Here is a 25,095-nt window from a genome sequence, read left to right on the forward strand (position 1 = left end):
CAGGCAGTTCCTTTGACCTCATGATTCTCATTTGCTCTGACATGCATTGTGATCTGGAAGGTCTTATATAGACAGGTGTGTGGCTTTCCTAATCAAGTCCAATCAGTATAATCAAACACAGCTGGACTCAAATGAAGGTGTAGAACCATCTCAAGGATGATCAGAAGTTAAATATATGAGTGTCACAGCAAAGGGTCTGAATACTTAGGACCATGTGATATTTCAGTTTTTCTTTTTTAATAAATCTGCAACAATGTCAACAATTCTGTGTTTTTCTGTCAGTATGGGGTGCTATGTGTACATTCATAAGGAAGAAGAATGAACTTAAATGATTTTAGCAAATGGCTGCAATATAACAAAGAGTGAAAAATTTAAGGGGGTCTGAATACTTTCCGTACCCACTGTACATAGATTCCAGTCTACAAATTTATATTACATATTAAGTGATATAATTTATTACCTGTCCAAAAAGTTCCTCATCTACAGTGAACCGTAGGTCTAATTCAGTGGGGTCATTTTCTAGTATCCACTGGAGAGAATTGTAATACTCACTGTCCTATGGAAGTAACAGCAAATGATTAAAAGCGGTACTCCATTTACGTACAAAGAAAAAGAAAACGAAACTTATTTAAAATTCTGGTACAGACTTATCACTTGCTGAAATCTGTTTATTATCTCTCTACAAACCCTTGCACATCAGAAACCAAAGGAGAGATTATTTATTGCGAGACCCAAGGGTACAAGCACCCAGGGGGCATGAGGTATTAACCACTTGCCACCCGTACGCCATGTATATACTGCGGCAGTGTGGCTCTTTTGCGTGAAACTACGTACCTGAACGTTGTTTCGTTTAACAGTCACTAGATGGCACCGCCGGAGTGGTGATCGCGCTGTGATTGGCTAGCGGGGATGTCAATCAGCAGGTCCAGCAGACCCGATGTCCACCGGCCACCCACGAACCTCCCCGGGTAAATCGTCGTTCTGATAGGGAGAAAGACAGATCTTGTGTTCCTGCTAAGCAGGAACATGGATACAGTATCTGTCTTCCTCCAGTCAGAGCAACCCCCACACAGTTAGCAAGCACCCCATAGGGACACACTTAACCTTTTGATCACCCCTGATGTTAACCCCTTCCCTGCCAGTGTCATTAGTGCAATTTGTTTTTTAGGAATGATCACTGTAATAATGTCACTGGTCCCCAAAAGTTTTAAAAGTGTCAGCCGTCCGATTTGTCTGCCGCAATCCCGCTAAAAATCACTGATCACCGCCATTACTAGTAAGAATAAATACATAAATAAAAATGCTATAAAAATATTGCATCATTTGTAGACAATCCAATCATAGTTAGTGGATTAACCCCCGCAGGTGCACACCCAGGCCCCCCACTAGAGATATAGCTGACAAAAGAAAAAATGGTGGCACAGTGCAACAGGGTCAAATTGTGAAAACGTCTTTATTGATCAATGCCAGACAAAGATATCAGTGTTGATCTAGCCCCGTCCTTAAAAATCAGATCCGAGTTTTATCCCATGAATTCACAATGTCCTGAGATGGATAAATTCCAGAGATTGGTGGAGAGAGACCTCGCAGTATTGGCTACACAAACATCTATGGAAATGTGCAAAAAAACTGAATAATCTCTCATTTAAGGAGAGGGAAGCACTTTGGAGGATAGTTTCATTGTCATCCATAATTCTGATAAGGGGGGCTTGTGATCGTGATGAGGGTGGATAACTACAGACAGGAAGCTGAGTGACAATTGTCAGACAGGAGCACACCTGAAGCTTAAAAGTGACCCCACAAAAGGATTTAAAGTCATTTTGTCCACATTGGTTAATGAAGGGGTTAAACAGGGCATTTTTTACACTAAAATGAGCACTAGTCTTATTTCTGAACATCCCGTGGTATCCATTTTTCAGCATCTCCCTAAGACACATAAGGGGTTAAATCCATTACATTGGAGACCCATCATTTCTGACATTGGCTCTCTCAATGAGAGATTGGGCCAATGGCTTGATAACATTTTACAACCGCTGGTATATAATCTCCCCAGTCACCTTAAGAATACTAATCATTTGTTAAACATTGCGGGTGATGTAGTGTGGGATGATCATGCCGCATAGATTACCTGTGATGTTACTAGCCTATATTCCTCTATACCTCATAACCTGGCCATTGAAGCGGTTCATTTATTTTTGGAGCATTACGCCCATTTCATCCCAGAGATTTGTCTGTACATTCTGGATGTCCTGCAGTATTTATTGACACATAACTTTTTTTGTCTTTAACTGTGAACTCTTTCTGCAGAAGTGTGAAGCAGTGATGGGGGCAAAATTTTCGCCCTCACTCGCTAATCTCTACATGGGGTGGTAGGAAAGATCAAGTATCTATGGAGTACATAATCCCTTTAGACAACATATCAACCTGTTTTATCACTACATAGATGACTTGATATTTATAGTGGATGAACGTATGGGTGATTTGGAATTCCTTTTGGGATACCTAAATGATAATGACAAAAACCTACAGTTTACTGGACAGATGGACAAAAAAGAGATGTGATTTGGATGTACATCTATGCAGCGATGGAAATAGTGTTTATACTGGTCTTCACAGAAAACCACTTTCTGGGAATACACTTCTTATGGCCAAATCAGGACACCCTCTACACACAATTAAGGGTATCCCTGTTGGCCAGTTCTTGAGAATCAGCAGTGACCAAAAAAAGTTTATTTTCGGCCTAAGACTTTGACGGGAATAATTTCAATGATACCTAAACCTAATTCTGATGACTCATCTTGGTGCAACTATAGACCTATTTCATTTCTCAATCTTGACATCAAGCTGTTAGCGAAAGTTTTAGCAACCTGACTAAATACAGTAATAGGGTCCTTAACCCATAGAGATCAAGTTGGTTTTATACCATTATGCCAAGCGGGAGATAACATACGTAGGGCCACTTTATTGCTATATGCTGCTAAATCACGAAAAAAATTCCCCTCTGCTTTCCGTCCCCAGATATCAAAAAAGCCCTTGATATGGTATCATGCCCTTATCTACATTATGTTCTGCAGCGTTAGGGATTCCTTGGCTGAATCTCATCATTATACAATAAACCGAGAGCCTATGTTAAATATGCAGGATATAAATCTAATCTCTTTGAAATGTGCGAGGCACATGTCAGAGATGCCCTCTATCCCCACTTTTATTCACTTTACTTATAGAACTTTGTTTATTCGCTGATGATATCCTAATTTTTATGTCTTCCCCGCATATTTCAGCTCCTAACCTCATTCGAAAACTTGAATGTTTTGACCATATTTCAGGTCTTACCATCAACCCTCATAAATCTACGGCATTAAATATATCCCTATCCTCTTCTGATTTGCAAGCACAAACATTCCTACCTTTTTCGTGCTCCTCCTCTCACCTGCCTTAGCTAGGTGTTACACTTACAACTAACCTCTCTGAACTTTATGCTGCTAATTTTCCACTGGTATTATGCCAAATTAATAACCTATTATCCCAATGGTCTTATCTTCCCTCATCTAGGATGGGTAGAATTAATGGTATTAAGATAGCAATTTTACCTAAAATCATTTATCTCTTCTGAGTCCTACCTATTCCAGTCCCGGCATATTGTTTAGGGGGAATACAGCGCAAAGCAACCACTTTTGTCTGGAGCTCTTCAAAACTCTGAGTGTTGAAACACACCCTATACCTTCCTAAGAATAGAGGTGGCCTCTGAATTCTCTTTTTACTACCTATTACCATGCAGCCCAACTAGCACAACTACCCAAATATCACGCAACCTCTGAAGTCCCACTTTGGGTAATGTTAGAATCCGTGGATTGCGATCCATTGTCTCTGGCTAACCTATGTCTCTGGCCAACCTATGGTCAGATCGCAAAAAACTCACTAACCCAATCACCAAGCATCTTCTTGCTCTTTGGGACAAATTCAAATTACAATCCCCACATATCCCACTTCAATCATTTGTTAAAAACCCTTTTTTTTATCCTGCCTGGATCTCCTTTTCAAACATGGTCTGCTTCTAATCTAATTCAGATTCTCCGAATAGACGTCTCCTACCTCAATCAAATCAGTACCCACTTTATGCGAAAATCAGGGACTTCCAAAATCAGAACGCTTTCCATACCTTTAAATAAAAAAAAATTTCATACCATATATTCATGACGGAGTTAGACTTGATAATCTATCCCGTTTTGAAGACATATGTAAACGTGATCCCCAGACAAAAGGACTGGTTTTGAATCTCTATGCCCAACTTATTGCCAAAACTGATGCTGAACCCCCTACCTATGTAGCTAAATGGGAGTCTGACTTTGGGCTTAAGTTAGAAACAACTGATTGGAATGAGATATGGGATGCAACAAAATCATCCTTGCAGAATACAGTTGCATTAGAAACAAATTATAAAGTACTCACACAATGGTATTTGGTCCCTGCCAGGATTGCAAAATTTACCTCCATTTGCCCTGCATCTTGCTTCCGAGGTTGCACTGCCCTTAGGTCAAATTCACATATTTAGTGGGATTGCCCGGTAGTTAAAAAAATTTGGAAGAAAATATTCCATATGCTTTCTACATTGTTTGAAGAGCCCATCCCTCCTGACCCCTTCGTAGCACTTCTAAATTTAAGACCGGCTAACCTCAACCGATCCCACTTTAAACTCCTTCTGCAAGACACTATGGCTGCGAAACAGACCATCGCCAAGGCCTGGAAATCGCCAACGCTGATAATGGCTGAAGCCAAACAGAGTTAACCAAGCTATGATGCATGCCAAAATAGAAGCCATTACTCATGACAAAATTTGCAACTTTGAGAAAATTTGGCGCCCTTGGGTCACACACTATTTACCCTCCAACTTTGATCAATCCTTATTGATGCCTTGGTGATGTATTTTTAAATTCAAGCTTCTTGTATGTATATTAAATGCTTGAGGTCGCACATTACCCCGGGGATTATCTTTAACTTTATCCCTAGACTTTTTTTTTTCCTCTTATTCCCATTTCATTTTCCTGTTCTCCTTACTTTCTTGCTCCTCTTTTTCCCTTCTTTTACTCTTCCAAAGTGGTTCAGGTAGCAACATTTATACCTATGCTTTCTATACTTGTAACATTATATTGTTGTACTTTAATAAGCTTCACATCTTAGTCAGTTATGATATACTAGATTTTGATCCTTTCTAGATATTTTCAAGGATGAATTTGCTTATTCGCTATACTTATTTTTACTACATGGTATTCACTATATTACAATGTATCTGTAATTATCTTTATACCCATAATTTATAATGTTACTTTCTTATTGTTGCATCTAAACCTCCTTGTTTAACATGTTAAAACTCAATATTATTATTATTATTATTATACAGGATTTATATAGGGCCAACAGTTTGCGCAGCGCTTTACAATGTGAGGGAATACAGTTACAATACATTTCAAAACAGGAGGAACTAGAGGGCCCTGCTCGTTAGAGCTTACAATCTAGAAGGGAGGGTCAAGTGAAACAAAAGGCAATAACCATGGGGGATGGGCTGATGGAGAAAATGGAGGTACATTTGTTAGGTGTGGGTAGGATAGGCTTCTCTGAAAAGGAGGGTTTTCAGAGATCCCCTAAAAGCGTAGGAGATAATCAGATATATAAGGGTAAGGAGTTCCAAAGGATTGGAAAGGCTCTGGAAAAGTCCTGGAGGTGAGCATGGGAGGAGGTGACGAGGGAGCTAGAGAGAAGGAAGTTTTGAGAGGAACGAAGAGAGCGATTAGGTTGGTATTTTGAGACTAGGCTAGTGATGTAGCTAGGGGCTAAGCTGTGGATTGCTTTGTAAGATGTTGTAAGTATTTTGAATTTAATTCGTTGGGTGAGCGGAAGACAATGGAGGGCTTGACAGAGAGGAGCAGCGGACACTGAGCGATTGGTAAGGTGGATGAGTCTGGCGGCAGCATTCATGATGGATTGAAGGGGGGATAGCCTGTGTAGAGGTATGCCAACGAGAAGGGAATTGCAGTAGTCAAGGCGCGAGATGACCAGGGAGTGAACTAAGAGCTTTGTTGTGTCTTTGGTTAGAAAGGGGCGTATTTTGGAGATGTTGCGGAGGCTGAGGCGGCAAGATTTGGACAGCGATTGGATGTGGGGTTTGAAGGAGAGTTCAGAGTCCAGGACAACACCTAAGACCTTGGCATGTGGGGATGGGCTGATAGTAATGCCATCGATATTGACAGAGAAATCAGGGGAAGGGGCACGTGGTGGAGGAAAAATTATAAGCTCGGTTTTGGATGGATTGAGTTTGAGGAAGTGGTGAGACATCCAGACCGATATATCTGATAGTAAATTAGTGATACGTGAGGAGACTGAGGGAGAGAGCTGAGGGGTGGATAGATAGATTTGGGTATCGTCAGCGTAGAGATGGTATTGGAAGCCGTGGGAGGCTATCAGCTGACCCAGAGAGGAGGTGTAGATTGAAAGTAGGAGGGGTCCAAGAACAGAGCCTTGGGGGACCCCAACAGAGAAGGGAAGAGGAGAGGAGGAAGTAGAATTGTACATAACGCTAAAGGTGCGGTTGGATAAGTAGGAAGATAACCAGTGAAGAGTACAGTCACGGAGACCAAAGGCATGGAGTTTTTTAAAGGAGGAGGGGATGGTCAACCATATCAAAGGCAGCAGAAAGGTCCAGAAGTAGGAGTACAGAATAGTGTCCATTGGTTTTGGCCATTAGTAGATCGTTTGTCAGTTTTAGGAGAGCAGTTTCAGTGGAGTGTTGAGGCTGAAATCCAGACTGAAGGGGATCAAGGAGGCTATTCTCGGCAAGGTGGTCGCACAGTCGGTTGTAGACTAGAAGTTCGAGGAGTTTGGATGAAAAGGGGAGCAAGGAAAAAGGGCGTAGGTTGTTCAGATCGGTTGGGTCCAGTGAGGGCTTTTTAAGTATGGGGCTGACTAGTGCATGTTTTACAGAGTTGGGGAAGATGCCAGAAGAGAGGGAGAGATTGAAGATGTGGGTTAGAGAGCGTAGAATAGGGCCAGAAGGTGAACGTAGCATTTGCGAGGGAACAAGATCCAGAGGGCAGGTCGTTAAGTGGACGTTAGCAAGTAGTTTAGCAACCTCATCTATAGTGGCGGGGTTGAATGAGGGAAGAAATTATCGCACCTGTGGGCATGAAGCATAAGGCATGGAAGGTATCTGAACAGCAATGATCTCCTTACGAATTGTATCAATCTTCTGTTTGAAGTGGTAGGCAATCTCCTGGGCAGTGAGTGAGTCGGTGGGAGGGGGTAGTGGAGGACGGAGTAAAGAATTAAAGGTAGCGAAGATAAATTAGGTCTGTTTGGCAGTGTGGAGACTGGAATTGTATTTTTGGAGGGCAGATTTATATCGGTTGAAGTCCTTCTGAGACCTAGTCTTACTCCATAGGCGCTCAAGAGCATGGCTATGCTTTTTCAGACTTGTAGTGTTATCGGTTTGCCAAGGTTGAAGGGGTCGGGGTGTGGTGATTCGGTGTGTGGTGAGGGGGGCCAGTGTGTCCAGGGAGGCTAAGAGTGAAGCGTTGTAGACAGAAGTGGCAAGGTTGGTGCAGGACAGGGGTGCGATTTTGTCATAGAGGTGGTCAGTAGCAGAGTAGAGAAGAGAAGGGTTGAGATGGCGTAGGTTTCTGCGGGTAACTGTAAGGTAGCTGGGGAGAGAGGAGGTGGAGGAGAGGGAGAGAGTGAAACTAATAAGGTAGTGATCAGAGAGAGGGAAAGAATTGTTTGAAAGGTTGTGCGTAGTGCATAGGTGGGAGAAAACAAGGTCAAGGATATTGCCTTCAGAGTGAGTAGAAGCATGTATCCATTGCTTTAGGTCAAATGAGGTTAGACTGAGAAGTTTGGAAGTGGTAGGAGTGTTAGTATTAATAGGGATGTTGAAGTCGCCGAGAATGATTGTGGGGATTTCAGAAGAGAGAAAGTAGGGTAGACAGGCAGAGAAGTCATCAAGGTCGATACTGGTCCAGGGGGGCAGTAGATCACAGCTATCCTTCGAGAAACAGGGGAGAAAAGACCTCAAATGAGGAGAGTGACAGAGAGGGAGGTGGGTGAAGTACCTGAAAGGTGCAATATGTGCTATGTCAATAAAACAAATTTGACAAGAAAAAGAGGCCAAGGCACTTTATAGGCGTTTTCTGCAGAGGGGCTATCCTAATTGGATGTTGGATAAAGCTTTATCTATTGCTAGCTCCAATAAAAGAGATGATCTCTTGAAACATAGTGGTGTCCACAATCGGAACAGCAGGAAATTTAACAAAGCATGTCTCACTTTTAGTACACCGTTTAGTTTAGAATTTAGTGACATTGGCAAAATTGTACTTTAATATTTAACCATTCTCTTTGAGGATAGGATATGTGCCGACCTCCTCAGCAATGGTATAAATATTGTTCCGAGAAGGGCTCCCACACTGGGGAATTCATTGTCTCCTAGTTTTTTTAGTCCTGGTAAAAAACAATCTTTAACATGGCTCCACTTCAAGGGCAACTACTGCTGTGGCAGGGATACTTGCCCTTGTTGTAAACACATTATCAAGGGAGATTTTGTTAGTTCTTATTCAGTTGAAAGGGAACACCGAATACAATTGTTTTTTAATTGTAATACTAAGTATGCTGTCTACATTATTACTTGTAGAATGTGCCATGTGCAGTATATAGGATGCACCACATGGTGCTTGAGGGACAGATTCTATGAACCCCTATCTAGTATCGAAAAGAATCAGTCCACTAATGTGGCTAGACACTTTAACCACTTGCCGACCGCCGCACGACTATTTACTGCGGCGGTCAGCCCCTCACAGGCAAAGCGACGTAGGTCTACGTCGCTAGCCTGTGAGGCTTCTAGGGAGCGAGCGCGCCGCCGGAGGCACGGACCCCCCCCCGCGCGTGTGCCCGGCGGGCCCGATGTCCGCCGGGCACTTGCGATCGTCCGTGACACTGGAAGAAAGACAGGCGGCTGATGTAAACAAAGCCGCCTGTCATTCTTCCCTGTGTAAGAATGGAGATCAGACGGTTCTACTATGTAGGACCGTTGATCTCTGTTCTTACACCAGTAGCCATGTCCAATCACAGTTAGAAGCATGCCCCTACTCTTAACCCCTCCCTCTCCAATACAGTTAACCCCATTCACTGCCAGTGTAATTTTTACAGTAACAGTGCATATGTATAGCACTGATTACTGCAGTAATGTCACTGGTAACCCCAAAAGTGTCAAAAATGTAAGTCAAGGGTCCGATCTGTCCGCCGCAATGTCGCAGTCCCGCAAAAAAAAAAAAAAAATCGCAGATCGCCGCCATTACTTGTTAAAAAAAAAAAAACAACAAAAATCTTTCACACTTGTCTTATCATATATAGGTGTCTCTATACATACATGGGTCTTTTTTTTAAAATTCCTTTACATGGGTCTTTTGACACAATGGTACACGTATTATATACACATGTGCATTGTTTATATGTGTTTATGCCCGAGAGTACCATTGCTGGGATATGCCATGTTTGCTTCTTGTGAGCTTCGTGCTTGGTTTCTACATTCTTTTTTCTAGGAGACTCAATCAGGTTTTCTTCTGTGTTTTTCTCTCTGCAGGTTTTCCGTTTCTTTTTTCTGTGCCCTTTGCTACACTATTTTTCTTGCTATAAGTTGATACATTTTATATAAATAACTAGAGGGATGTACAGTGGGATGCAGGGACTTGCTCTTATGTGTATTACATGTATATTGTTTTTATTTGGGCACTTCATTATATAATCGTATTTATGTACATGCCTATATTTATTTTACCAGCAACTGATTTTTCTGTGGTTATGATGTGTTCACAGAAATCTGTACATAGCAATACACCACGTACATGTAATTATAGGGATTTGGGATTTTTTTTATTCTTCTACATCTCATGATGTTTATCACATGTCTTTCACTTGGTTTGTCCTTTTTCTGTTCGTTTTTATTATTTTTTCAATTATATTGGTTTTATTTATCTGTTTGTATTAATGCTTTTATTCACCTTATCAATTGTCAAGCAATGCCTGGCCAATTATCCCGGGTTTTGCACTTACCGTAGGTGTGCTCTTAAATTCCGGGATTTCGGACCACATTAATATTATGATTAAGCACGAATTGGTTATGTGAAACGTGTCAACCTTTCTGTGATTTTTTTTGTCTGGCATTGACCAATAAAGAAGTTTTCACAATTTGACCATGTTGCAGTGTGCTACAATTTTTTCTTTTATCATTTGTAAACGCAATAACTTTTGCGCAAACCAATCAAAATATGATTTTTGCGATTTTTTTTACCAAACATATGTAGCACAAAACAAATTGGCCTAAAATGTTAAAAAATTTTGATTTTTACATTTTTTGGGGGGGGAATTTCATATAAAAAAAATGTGAAAAATATTGTTATTTTTGCAAAATTGACGCTCTTTTTTTGTTTACAGCGCATGATCAAAAAAATCGCACAGGTTATCAAATACCACCGAAAGAAAGCTCTGTTTGTGGGAAAAAAAGGACGTCAATTTTGTTTAGATACAGCGTCGCACAACCGCGCAATTGTCCGTTATAGTCACGCAGTGCCGAATCGCAAAATAGGCCCTGGTCAGGAAGGGGGTAAAATCTTCCGGGGCTTAAGTGGTTAATCAACATCATTCTGGAGACCTCTTGGCGGGGGGGGGGGGGGGGGGTACAAATTTTGGAAAAAGTGGTTACACCAAAGAGAGTGGGGGATGTTTTTCGACTCCTATGTAAGCGGGAAGTTTTTTGGATATTCCAGTTTAGAACCCATATTCCGTATGGTTTAAATTTTGAATGGGATACAACCCACTTTTATGATTGATCCATACACTCTCCCCTTCTCTCTGTTCTTTAGTTATCTATATACATATATGCAGGGTGGACTACATTGGTAGGGCTATTCACACTTGTCTTATCATATATAGGTGTCTCTATACATACCTGGGTCTTTTGACACAATGGTACACGTATTATATACACATGTGCATTGTTTATATGTGTTTATGTCCGAGAGTACCATTGCTGGGATATGCCATGTTTGCTTCTTGTGAGCTTCGTGCTTGGTTTCTACATTCTTTTTTCTAGGCTATTCACACTTGTCTTATCATATATAGCTGTCTCTATACATACATGGGTCTTTTTTTTTTTAATTCCTTTACATGGGTCTTTTGACACAATAGTACACGTATTATATACACATGTGCATTGTTTATATGTGTTTATGCCCGAGAGTACCATTGCTGGGATATGCCATGTTTGCTTCTTGTGAGCTTCGTGCTTGGTTTCTACATTCTTTTTTCTAGGAGACTCAATCGGGTTTTCTTCTGTGTTTTTCTCTTTGCAGGTTTTCCGTTTCTTTTTTCTGTGCCCTTTGCTACACTATTTTTCTTGCTAGAAGTTGATACATTTTATATAAATAACTAGGAGGGATGTACAGTGGGATGCAGGGACTTGCTCTTATGTGTATTACATGTATATTGTTTTTATTTGGGCACTTCATTATATAATCCCTTTGTTTTCTTTTGGGGATACATACACACGGATGGTCTATTTATGGAAAGAAATGTTTTTTTTTTCTCTATCTATATTTACACTATCCATCATGTGTTATTGCCACTATTTTGTATGGGAATATTTATGTATCATTTATCTGGTGGGTTTATGTGTTTCTCTCATAAGACGATCCCTGGTGAAATGGAGGTATTTGTATATATACTTTGTGGGGGTATTTATGTACATGCCTATATTTATTTTACCAGCAACTGATTTTTCTGTGGTTATGATGTGTTCACAGAAATCTGTACATAGCAATACACCACGTACATGTAATTATAGGGATTAGGGATTTTTTTTATTCTTCTACATCTCATGATGTTTATCACGTCTTTCACTTGGTTTGTCCTTTTTCTGTTCGTTTTTATTATTTTTTCAATTATATTGGTTTTATTTATATGTTTGTATTAATGCTTTTATTCACCTTATCAATTGTCAAGCAATGCCTGGCCAATTATCCCGGGTTTTGCACTTACCGTAGGTGTGCTCTTAAATTCCAGGATTTCGGACCACATTAATATTATGATTAAGCACGAATTGGTTATGTGAAACGTGTCAACCTTTCTGTGATTTTTTTTGTCTGGCATTGACCAATAAAGAAGTTTTCACAATTTGACCATGTTGCAGTGTGCTACCATTTTTTCTTTTATCATTTGTAAACGCTATAAATTTTGAGCAAACCAATCAAACACTTATAGGTATTTGCTTTTACCAAAAATATGTAGCAGAATACATATTGGCATAAATTGCTAAAAAAAAAAAAAAAAAACAATTAGATTTTTTACATTTTTTTTATTGGCTGTGCTTTAAAGCAGAAAGTAAAAAATATTGTTTTTTTTTTTTTTTTTTTTTTAATTGTCACTTTTTTTTTATTTATAGCCCAAAAAAAGCTGATCAAATATCACCAACAGAAAGCTCTACTTGTGTGAAAAAAAGGACATACATTTTATTTGGGTACAGCGTCTCACGACCACGCAATTGTCAGTTAAAGTAACGCAGTGCCATCTCTCAAAAAATGGCCTAGTCATTAACTTCCCTGGCGGTCTGATTATGTCAATATTATTGAATGTCAAAGCGGTACATTGTTTTGCATGGAAATCTGTGGTTTTATATTGTAGGCCTGTACTTCTTAGGAATAACTCACTTAGTCCCGGTTCACATTTCTGCGATGCGGGAATGCTGCGAATATACTGCGTGTTCCCGCATCGCATCCACACCCCTGGCAGTTCACACTGCCATATGCGATACGCTGGGGGTGTCAATTAGAAGTTAATGACACCCCCAGATCAGATCACATATCCCAGTGCGATCTGAAAGTTTGCACAGAATCGGATCCCACTAGTGTGAACCACCATGCGATCCGATTCTGCTGCGGGCCAAAAAAAGGGTCCTGTGCGATTGCGGTGCGAATCTAGCCATACAAACTGTATGGCTGAATTTGCATCGCACAGAGATCGCATGTCATTTTAGGAGCAGTGCGAATTACATGCGATCTCTGTGATCGCAGAAATGTGAACCGGCACTTAAATCTGTCCAAACAAGAGTCTAGTAGATATCCCTGGTATGATAAAGTTTTAAACACAAAATCAAAAATTATAATATAATAACACATTTTATTCAATATTATAATCAAACCAAAAACACTGAAATCTGTAAGGGTGCAATATTACTAATCACTGTAATACTAGACACTGCATATTGGTTTAGTAAACATCCTGGTATGAATAGTTTTGAAACATGGGTTCTGCACAAAGTCCGACGTCAATCGGGACAATGGAACCTGGTTTCCTTTCTGATTTTCCTCCCACTGTCATCTCGCTTAGAATAACCATATCATGAACATCCTTGTAGGTGCTGACTATTTCTCGGTTGGCGGGATGTAGTCCATGAAGGGACGACAATGCCAACAGCATGACGTCCAGCTCTATCCACAGCCATTGATGGTGTTTGGTGGTTCACAAAGATGCGTTAGGCAACTTTTCAAATGAAGTCAGAATGAATCACATGCTTGTTACTTTTTTTTGAGTAGAATGCAGGAATTCAACAAGCATTGCTCAAGAAAGTGTCTGAAGATTTTATTGTAGTATTTCTTTTGCTGTTTCCTCATTGCTGGGTAGAATGTCTTTGCTTGGTTAGCTCTGTCGACATCTCCCATGGTGTTACTGTAGTCTATCACTACCTGTGGCTTCATGATTTTTTTTCCACCTTTCGTGCGTACCATAACAGTGGAGGTATTATGAACTGTACTCATTAGGCACACATCTTTCTTGTCACGTCATCGCAGTGCCATAATTTTGCCTTTCTGCCAGGCAACCATTTCTCCAGTATTTAGCTTCTTATTGCCAAACGTTGGCAGCATGTCGCGCCGGTTAGCCCTAATGGTTCCATAGGCATCGGTTTTGTTTTGCAGAAGAAACAAAGTTCAGGAGACGTATAAAAGTTGACGGTTGTTACGCAATAGCCCTGATTTAGCAATGGCTCAATGAGTGAAAGAACGGAAGATGTTGCCTTTACATAGTTGCTGTATTTTGGATAGAATTGTGTTCCTTTTCCAGTGTATATGACTGAATTCCAAATGTAGCCAGTTGACGATTCGCATGGCATGTAGGATTTTACGCCAGATCGTGCCCTCTTTGATGCAATGTATTTTACTCAGCTGAGCCTTCCCTTGTAAGCCATTCGACTTTCATCTATGCTGATATCTCTTTCTGGCACATAGCTTTGTTAGAAATTCTTTAGAATCATTTGAGATACTTCCCAAATTTTCTTTAGTTTTTGTGCAGGATGAATAATTTCATCAAATTCTTCGTTGTTTTCGAAGTGTAAATATTTCAGAATCAGGGAAAATCTGTACTCTGACATGACTGTGTCCAAGAATGGAGGGGAAAGTAATGTATTAGTTGTCCAATACCACTTCTGTAGGGGTTTGCGCACCACTTCCTGAAGTATTTTTAGGCCTAAAAATTTCTAAATGTCATCTTTGGTCACTGGTTCCCACTTTCTGCTTCTTGAAAACTTCTGATGCAGAGTAGCTAATTGTTGCTTTGTACCAGTTTGTCCGAGTAACTATTTTTTCAAGAACCTCATTGGTCAGAAATAAGTGTAAGCATGCCAAGGGGTTGTCGTGTTCAACATCTACTTTCATACCAGGTGCTCCAGTAGATGGGAATCTTGGGGGCGCTGCCTGATCTGTACCACAGTCAATAATGCACCAAGTTCGCACATCACTGAGCTCAGTCGCAGAATCATCGCTGTCGTCACTTTCAGTGTCGGATGACGAATTTCCCCACCAATCACTATCACTCAATTATTTAAGTAATTCAAATTCACTATCAATGTTTTCTAGCTGGTCTAAAAACGCTTTTGACGTAAAGGAACGCTTTTTGGAAGCCATAGACGTTCTCAAGTCTCCAGGCAGAAACAACAGTAAAAGTACAGGCAGGGCACTGGACAAAGTACTAGGGACAAAACTGAGGTGAAATGGTTTCACACAGTAATGTAATCCTAACAGATTACAATGTATTACAATGTGTATGTCATGTTTTGTTTATTTTTTTGAATTTCCCGCCTGGTTCCCCCGAGTCACTGCGCTCACGAGGAAGGGAACCCGGAAGACGGATGCCGGCATCAGCAGGAGGACACTGCGGGAGGACATCAGGGGATCTTAGGGACAAGGTAAGTTTCACTACAGGGTAACACTGAGTATGGCTCGGGGTTACTGCTCTTGGTACCGAAAATGAACCCCGAGCCACACTCGGGATTACTGCCAGGGAGGTTAAGGGGGCAAAACCTTTCCGGTCCAGAAGTGGTTAAAGCAGTTTAAAGAGACATTGGCATATTCTTAAAAAAGGCAGCTGAAAATTCCTTGCAAGAGAAAGTTATTATGCTTACCTCTCTAGTGGCCAGTGTCTCCTACAATCCATCTGTTCCAGAAATGCAACCTTTGCCAGTCTCTTCAGCATTCAACACTTCCTGGAGTGTCAAATACCTGTGTTACCCTGCTGTGCACTGTGGCTCCATCCTCCTATCTCTAAATCACTTCTGATTTTTGTAGTGATGTAGGGGTTGGAAGAAGTAACCACAGCAAGCAGCAGGGGACAGAGCGATCTGAAATTCCTGGAAGTATACAGTGGGGGAGATTCACTAAAACTGGTGGACTTGTGCATGGTAGCCATTCAGCTTCTAACTTCAGCTTGTTCAATTAAGCTTTAAAAATAAAACCTGGAAGCAAATTGATTCCTATGCAGGGCTGCAGCAGATTTTAGTAAAATACCCCTCAGTATGTCATTTAAACAGCGAGGAAGTAAGAGACGTGAGCCACAAAAGAGGTGAGCATATTACCTGTTCTCTTGCAAACTTTTAACTGCATATTTTAAAACTTGAGCAAACTACTTTAAAGAAAGAGGGGACATAAAAGGAGGACCTAAACAATTTGACCATTCTCTTTAGTAGTCTGAGGAGATATGATACACAGATGGGAAGTTGAAAAACTGCAACAGAAAATATACTGTCCCTTTGCCACTATGCAGGGTGGCAACAGTAAGTGAAAAACAAGATTAATAAAACAGAAACACAAATATTTTGACAGGTAAACACATTCACATGTATGTATTCTTTAAATGTGTACTGCTTGACTACGTTTTGACCTAAAGTAACCAGGGGGAAATGTAAATGAACTCAGAATATCACTCCACACAGCATAGGTTGTGCACTAGAGAAGTGGAATGTGTGTGGTGATAAAGCAGCATCATGTTTTTTTTAAACCTGACTGCTTGTAAAATAAAACACAGTAAAGTCATCATCTGAAATTCTTGTTAAGGAATGGTCTTGTTCATGTGACTATCAGGAAAGTCAACAGCAAATGCCAAGTGCATGTGCCGTCTTTTCCACTTGACAGTAAACAAGAGGACATCTGGCTATATAGAGTTGATGACTCTTATAAAGAAATAAACTAGATATTAAAGTGGTTGTTAAGCCACTTGTATGTCTTTCTATAATCCTCTGTTTTCTAAGCCTGTGTGCCTCTATGTGTTTTATTTAAAAAAAAAATGCAGTGAATACCTTATTTCAGTGTGCTGCTTGGCAATCATGTGACTAGCTGGCTCTCTCCTTTCCCCGTCTGACAGCAGCAGGGGGCGGGGCCAAGATTCCCCTGCTGACGCCACTCGGGAGGGGAGGGGAGGAGAGGATGGAAGAGAGAGAGAGAGAGAGAGAGAGAGAGAGAGACGGTCACATGATCACAAAGCAGCACACTGAATTAAGGTATTCACAGCATTGTTTTAATAAAACACATAGACGGAGGCACACAGGCTTAGAAAACGAAGAGGATTACATAACATATTAACAGTTATTTCTGCTGCAGCAGCTGGGGGGGAGGCTGACACAGAGCTGATAGGGAAGGGAGGGGGGGGGAGGACAACAGAGGAGGACACAGGAGAGCAGAGCTGCGGATGACGGAGGCACGTACACTGGCCACGGTGCTCAGCAGCCATAATACACTGTGGTCAGTGTACAGAGGGGAGGGTAGAAACTGTCAGGATCAGCCAGGTTTTTTAGATGATAGAAGGGGCCAAATGACACAGCACAAGGATTGTGCGGTTAATTATGCTTTAAGGGAACAGGATCCATTTTCATTTTTTTTTCAGCATTACAAACGCTTTAAGAGGGACAAAGACCACCTTTGATACTGCAGGTAAAAAAATATTAATGTTTTCTGCAAAAAAAAAAAAAATTTAAACTGGTAATGTACTAGTTTCATTTAACAAAAAAAAAAAAAACACAACAGAAGAATAGAACTTACTTGGATCTACTTGTCTAGACACCTGAATGCCTACTTTACTGTAGTGATTCTTTTTGTCAATACTGGATAAAAAGGTGTAGTTTTAAGCTGGTCATACATGGATTGAAATTCATCCAGTTTAGCAGCGACCAGCCGCATTTTGATCAATGTATGTACATCCGCCCTGTTTGGTTTTCCCCACTCGATCAGCGCCGCAGGCTGTAGCCAGCAGTGCTGATTAGAGTATTTTGGCGGTGGGGAGAATTCCCCCAACCACATTGAGTAATTGGATGCCGGAAGCCAGTCAGTTTTTGAAATGAAAAAAAAAAGCCTCATGTATGGGCTGTCTTAGGTAAAGCTGTGATTGAGGAAACCTCAAGAAAGAATGGATAAAATATTACAATGCCTCTGTTATCAGAAATATTGGACATTACACATTTCGTCCATCTTTGTAACAGATAATGGGGTTGCTTTACTAAATGTGGAGAGTGAAAAATCTGGTGTATCTGTGTATGGTAGCCAATCAGCTTCTAACTTTAGCTTGTTCAATTAAGCTTTGACAGAAAAAAATGGAAGCGGATTGGCTACCATGCACAGTTGCACCAGATTATGCAGTCTCCAGTTTTAGTAAATCAACCCAATGCCTCTCTGTTATATTTTTTCTACTACTACTGTATTTAAGTAATGGTGGCCACACTTTTCTCGGATTTTATAATTCGATCAATGTGCCATTCAAACAAAATGATGGAATCCGCAAACAATTTAATAGGCATAACTTTTCTTATGCTTCGATTATGACTTGATTTCTATTTGTTCAACCAGGAAAGAAAGTTATGGATCATTTTGCATCGACTGATAGCACATGATTACTATCGTATTTCGATTGATCATATTATAGGTTTGCACGGTGGAAACAGAGATGCAATCTATAACTTACATTCACAAGATAAGGTCGTATTTGAACTATTTATCAAAACCCACTTCTTTGTGTGTGGCATATCTATTAAATGGGTTGTCAACTATAAATCGATTAATTCTTATCGGAAGAGATTGACCAAAAAAGAAATCAATCATTTATGGAAGCTTTTATGGCCACCATAGGCCTTACAAAGCCAGCTTTTCTGGACATTTAGAACTACACAGAAGCCCTACTGTTGAAATAAATAAACCTCCCAAGATTGTTTACCAGTTGCGGTCTTGCAGAACTTAGGTAAGAAAATACATTAACTTTTTATATTCAACTTTGCAACACAGAAATGAGAGTTGGAAGCCATCTAGTTGCTACTGGCAACATGTTTTTTGATGTTCTTACACTTTGTTTTTCATTACCTTAAATGAAGGTTTTCTACAGAGGAAAACATTAAAGAAAAGCTTAAAGTGGAATTCTGGCTATACACCTAAGTAGCCTTATAAATGCTCCCTCCACCCTCCTAACACCTATGTTAATTAACCTGTGTAAGAAATAGTTATATACTTATACTGTTTTCAGGCCACTCTAAACATGTTACGTGATCTCCCCTGTGACAGCCAGCTGCAGGGAGAGGAGAGAACTTTCTGACAACAGTTAGTAAAGCATGGAGGGTTGACGCTACCCGTGAGCTTCAACTGCCCATCAATTGAAGGCATTTCCCCCTCTCCTTTGCAGCCCCCCTGGCCGACACAGGGAGCTGGAATACTTGATCGGACTGGCACAGCCAGAAAATAGGTAATCGTACACACCTTTCTTACACAAATAGGTTAGCACAGATGTTTGGGGGGGGGGGGAGTGCAGTTTTAAAGCTAGGAGTTTAGCTAGAATTTTACTTTAGTTGTATTGGGAAACATGAAATATACCATAGAGAAGTACACAATATTATTTTAATGAAGGCATGAATACCTTGAAACATCATGATCTGTATTAGCACACTCTTGCCATCGGATTTACATTTAAATACAGAAGCACAGTCTGGACATACAGTATATTCAAATATAGTTCATAACTGGTGCTACAATGTGTACATATAAGGATGGAATACTATACTAATTTATTTAATACTTTATTTATATACTTTATGTGACTTGTATCTACAAGAATATCTATTCCCAGCAGCAGGAAGAGATTTTCAGGTCAGTGTGAAGCAATACACTGGGGAAAAAAAGTATAGGTGCAGCGTACCTGCATCATTTTTGCGGGTTTGGTGCACTTTCTGAAAGTGCAGCAAAACTCCTGAGTTTGCAGATGCACTACACTGCCCCCACGGTACAGGTAAACCGTAGCACATCAGTGTGAAAGCAGTTTTATAGGGGGCTAAGAAGAGTAAGCCCCCGTTCACACCGATGCGACTCCAGATTTGACATGTGACTTACAAATCACACCTGAAGTCGCATCTAATGTCTTTCTATGGCACAGTTTTAATAGGTTCGATTTCAAATAGCGCAAACTAAAAAATAGTTACTGCACTATTTTTCACGATTTCATGTGTGACTTACATTGGTATCTGTGCATGAAATCGAACAGATGTCAGCAAGCTGCAGATGAATTCGCACTGTCCTGCGGCTTTGAAAACGTGCTGAAGTAGCGCAATTTCAAAGCCACATTCAGTGTAAATTGAGGTTAAGGGTTCATTTAAATTTGCAGTTTGAGGGGTGGTAAAACCCCTTGGTAATTTTTTTTTTTCCACCCCCTTTAGCTGCAGTGGCTAGGGGCATACACATGTCACAGTCGAAGCAAGAGTTATACGCCCAGTCAAGTGAATTTGGCCACTCTGAAAGTGCCCTGCAACCTTGTGCAGTACAGCAAACAAAGGGTTAAAGCAGGCAGCATTGCTTTCTCACCACCTGCTTTAATCCCACAGAAGCATGCAGTTGCGAGACCCTTGCAGAGTGGCCCCATTTACTTGAATGGGTCACGATTGGCAGACAGTAGCACCAACCAAAAGCAGCAGGAGGCTTAATATCTGCTGCGGCATGTGTACACCTTTGGCTGCTGACTCAGCAGCTAAGTAAGTTAGGGATTTTAACACCCCCCAACTTTACGTGTGAAAGTGCCCAGCTGCCGAATGCAACTAGGGGCACATTTGCAAGTGAAGCAGGCACCTGTTTGACAGGTTGTGAGAAGGCGTAAGGTTACTTCCTCACCACCAGATTTAAACCCATTATTGCCGTGCAATGCACTTGGTTGCGACACGGTACGGAAATTAGAAGTTTAAATCAGGTGTGAAGAGTTTGACATTGTGCCTGGTGATCTTTGACTTCTCCCACGTTTTTCAGGTAGATCACCTCTTTATGGTTGCCTACCCCTGATATAATATAAAGCGTTCAGGGGCCAGAGGGTAATTAGACTACAAGAGGAAAATGCTACACAAATAAGGGGGTAGAGAGAGGTGGAAACAGGTCTTTGCAAAATTTTTTGGCAGGACAGGTCTGTGCAAAATTTTTAGGCAGGTGTGAAGAAATGCTGTAAAGTAAGAATGCATTAAAAACTGGATTTTTGTTCTTACTGTAAAATCCTTTTCTCTGGAGCCCATTGACAGACGCGGCTCCATATTTTCTTTAGACCAATGGGTTATGCTTCTCCCATCAGGAATAGAACACTAGGCAGGAAAGTGCTTTACCACGCCTATGGGGGATGTCCCTGCAGACATAACCCCACACACTCTGCGAGAGCTTCCAGTTTCGTTGCAAGCAGTGTTAGAAGACAAAAAAAAAACATTTCACTCAAAAGTAGAGGGGCGGGTGCTGCGTCTGTCAATGGACTTCAGAGAAAAGGATTTTACAGCAAGTACAAAAATCCCATTTTCTCTATCGTCCATTGACAGACGCAGCTCCATATCTTCTTTAGACCAATGGGACGTCCCAATGCATGAAGGGTGGGAAAAACAACGCAAAGAAGAACGGAATTCCCCAAAGGCTAAACGTATTTAACCAAGTAATATGGTGCTCAACCAGGAACAACTGGAGCTCATCTAGAAAAAACATACACCCTGAAAGAGAACAAAAAAGATTCTCTTTAAACAACAGCCTGAAAAACCTTGCGGTCAAAGGAGGCATCCAAAGATGCCAACCCATCAACTTTGTAGAATTTTGTGAACGTATGTACAGACGACCAAGTTGCCGCCTTGCAAACTTGCATCACAGACGCCGGATGGCGAAAAGCCCAAGAGGTGCTCAGCGATCTAGTAGAATGTGCCTTCACTGGGAAAGGAGGAACCTGACCCTTCTGCGAATAAGCCTGAACAACTGTCTGACTGATCCATCTGGAAATGGTCGCCGCAGACGCAGCCAATTCTATACGAGGTCCCTCAGTAAGGACAAAAAGAGCATCTGATTTTCTAAAAGAATCAGTGGCCCCCAGGTAAACCCTAATAGCCCGAACCACATCCAAAGAATGCAGGGCAATTTGCTTGGGATGCTTGGGCTTGGGACAGAGTGAAGGCAGCACAATGTCTTCATTCAAATGCAAATCAGAAACCACCTTAGGAAGACAAGACTGATTAGGTCGGAGTATCACTTAATCTCTGTGAACCACCAAATAAGGTGAGTGGCAAGACAACGCCGCCAATTCAGATACTCTTCGGGCAGAAGAGATAGCCACCAAAAAGGCAACCTTCTGAGACAATGAAAGCAGAGGAATCTCCTGAATGTTCTCAAAAGGAAGCTTTTGAAGAACAGATAATACCAGATTTAGATCCCACGGAGGTAGCGGGGACCATCCCTGAGGAGCCATATGCGCACTCCCTTCAAGAAATGTAAGATTTCCACGTACGAGGATACATCTTCCTGGAAGTCCACTTCCTAGCCTTCAATAGTATAGCAATCACAGAGTCAGAAAGACCTCTATATCTCACAACTGGCTTTCAACAGCCATGCTGTTAAAGCCAGCGACTGTAAAGCAGGATGGAAGATCGGACCTTGAGACAGCAGATCTTTCCTGAGAGGAAGTCTCCACGGAGCATCGGTGACAAACCTTACTAGGTCTGCGTACCAAGACCGGCGAGGCCAGTCTGGAGCTACCAGAATGACTGGAATCCCTTCCACCTCTATTCTGCGTAGAAGCCTTGGCAGGAGTTTCAGCGGAGGAAAGGCATAAATCAGCCGATACCGATCCCAAGGAGTCACCAACGCGTCTGTGGCATCGGCCAGAGGATCTCGAGACCTGACCACGAACTTCTGCACCTTCTTGTTGAGACGACAAGCAAACAGATTGACCTCGGGTGTCCCCCACCGGACACACAGGAGATGAAACACCTTCGGGTGTAGGGACCAATCCCCTTGATCCAACACCGGACGACTCAGGTAATCCGCTTGCCAGTTTTCCACACCTGGGATGTGCACAGCAGAGAGGGCTGGAACAAACTGTTCAGCCCAGGCCAAAATCTTGGCCACCTCCCTGGCCGCCAAGACACTCTTGGTGCCCCCCAGGTGATTGATGTAAGCCACAGCCATGGCATTGTCCGACTGAATCAGAACCTGACAATCTTGCAGACGAGTCGTCCAGTGGCTCAGACAAAGCTTTATTGCTCTGAGCTCCAAAACATTTATCGGCAGTTTCGACTCTTCTACTTTTCAGGTTACCTGGGCACAGAACTTCTCCAGTACCCCGCCCCAGCCCGACAGGCTGGTGTCCGTGGTTACCACCGTCCAAACAACGGGAGGAGGGACTTGCCCTGGCATAGTTCTGGTGAATGAAGCCACCATAACACAGAGTAGATCTTGTGTTGTGGCTCATCCGAATCAAAGTGTCCAAGGACTTCGGATCCTTGTTCCATTAGACCAGAATCTCTTTTTGCAAAGGTGTTGTATGGAACTGAGCAAACGGAACCGCCTCCAAGGTTGATACCATCAGACCCAAGGCCCACATGCATGTTCGCAGAGAGGACAGACAACCGGGTCAGCCCCTGCAACTTCTGCAGCTTGTCTGGGGGAAGAAAGACCCTCGCCAAAGCTGAATTCAGAGTCAGGCCCAGATAATCAAGTCTCAAGGAAGGCAGCAGGGCGGGTTTCTTGAAATTGATGTTCCACCCGAACTCCTGCAGGGAGCCGACAGTGATCGTCGGGTCGCTCATCAGGGCTGAATGAGAGTCTGCACTCAATAGGAGATTGTCCAGATACCCCAGTACCACAATCCCCCGTTGGCGCAGTACAGTAAAAAGGTTTGAATAAAACCCTTAAAAGCGTTCCTGAGAGGAAACTGACACAATCACCCCTTGGGTCAGCAGATCTTGTACCGCCTCCCGTAGATTCCTTAATGAGTCGGGAGATAGGCGCATTTTGGAAGGGAAGAATCTGTCCGACGGACGAGACCAGAATTCGATCTTGTACCCTGATCTAATCAGTTTGTGAACCCATTTGTCCTGAATCAAGAAAATCCAAGGTTCTGGAAAGAAGCGATGACGTCCCCCCACCCCAGAATTAGACGAGGGAGCCCCTTCATGCAGACGAGGATTTGTCTGCAGAACCGGACTGGCCGGTCTTTGATGTACCTCACCATGGCTACTTGGAACTCCCAGAAGACCTGAACGGCTTTCCTATTCCTTGTGACCCAGAGGTACGAAATAGCCGCTTATGAGCAGTGAAGGAAGGCCTATGAGGGAAGGGCTATGACGCAGGGCCTTGCCCTTAGAGGACTGAGGAAGAAGAGTACTCTTCCCACCCATAAGGCCTTTGATCAATTCATCGAGAGAGGACCCAAACAACCTCTCCCCCATAAAGGGAAGACCCGTCAAAGCCTTTTTGGAAGCCTGGTCCCAGACCAGCTTTTTAACCACACCATGCGTCTAATCACAATCCCCACTGCCGACACTCTGACCACTAGGGGAGCCACATCCAGAGACGCATCACACACATGAACACCAGGGCCTGAGCCCTCTGGTCCATTAGTTCCAGCACCGCTGGGGGGAGCTGCTCAGCTTCCAAGTTACCTCTTAGTAAGTTCACCCATTCAGTAACCGTTTGACACCATAACATTCACAAGTATTGGTTTCAAGATGGAACCCACTAGCACGTATAGATGGTGGGACAGAGACCCCACTTTTCTATCCACAGGGTCCGCAAAGGCCGGGGATTCTTCCACTGGAACCAAATTAGATTTATTCAGCCTAGAAACAGGTGATAGACCTTTGGTGGCATGGTCCACCTAGTGGAAACTGCATCTGCAAAAGGATAACAGCGTTTAAAGGGCTTAGGCACCACTAGCATGTGCTTGATGCGGCGCCATTGTTCATTAACAATATTGTCAAAAAGCTCTGGGCAAGGAAACACCTTGCTTGATTTTCGGTAGCCAAAAGACACCTGCGAAGTTGTCGCATTGAAACTATAAGTGCTTCCACCAATGTGCATTCCCGCTCGGCGGCTGACAAGGACAGATCCTCTTCGCCATCAGAATGCGAACACACTGACCCTCTAGGTGGGGTGCGTCTGCGGCGGCCAGATCTGCCTCAGAATCTGAGGAAACTACCAGGGGAGGTGAAGGCAGAGGATGTTTGCAGCTAGCAACATTTTTACATACAAAATCTACCTTTGACACCAAGCTTTCCAAGACTGCTGTAAACGCAGACAGGGGCAGCGACCCAGAAGGATCCGTATCCGCATCTAGGGAGTCTGTAGGTGAAATAGTATCCTGGGACTCCATTTTACAGTGAGATGAAAATAATTCAGTGTCACTTTAAAAAGTCGCTAAATCGCAATCCCACTGCTAACTTAGCGGTATACCTAGTCCCAATCCAATGCAATCTAATAA

The 25,095-nt window shown here is 42.1% G+C and overlaps 1 protein-coding gene across 5 annotated transcripts in view; it reads right to left on the minus strand.

The window, feature by feature from the left end:
- The window catches only part of NEDD4 (NEDD4 E3 ubiquitin protein ligase), a 519,020-nt gene that overhangs the window by 41,674 nt on the left and 452,251 nt on the right, over window positions 1–25,095 (minus strand). For all 5 annotated transcript variants that reach the window (XM_082253414.1, XM_082253413.1, XM_082253415.1 and 2 more), the window contains one exon: window positions 461–556. In XM_082253414.1, coding sequence (XP_082109540.1) covers window positions 461–556 — 96 coding nt within the window. The remainder of the gene's footprint in view (window positions 1–460; window positions 557–25,095) is intronic.

The sequence above is a fragment of the Pelophylax lessonae genome (genome assembly GCF_965119305.1).
Source record: "Pelophylax lessonae genome assembly, chromosome: 4".
In the NCBI taxonomy this organism is placed as follows: Eukaryota; Metazoa; Chordata; class Amphibia; order Anura; family Ranidae; genus Pelophylax; species Pelophylax lessonae.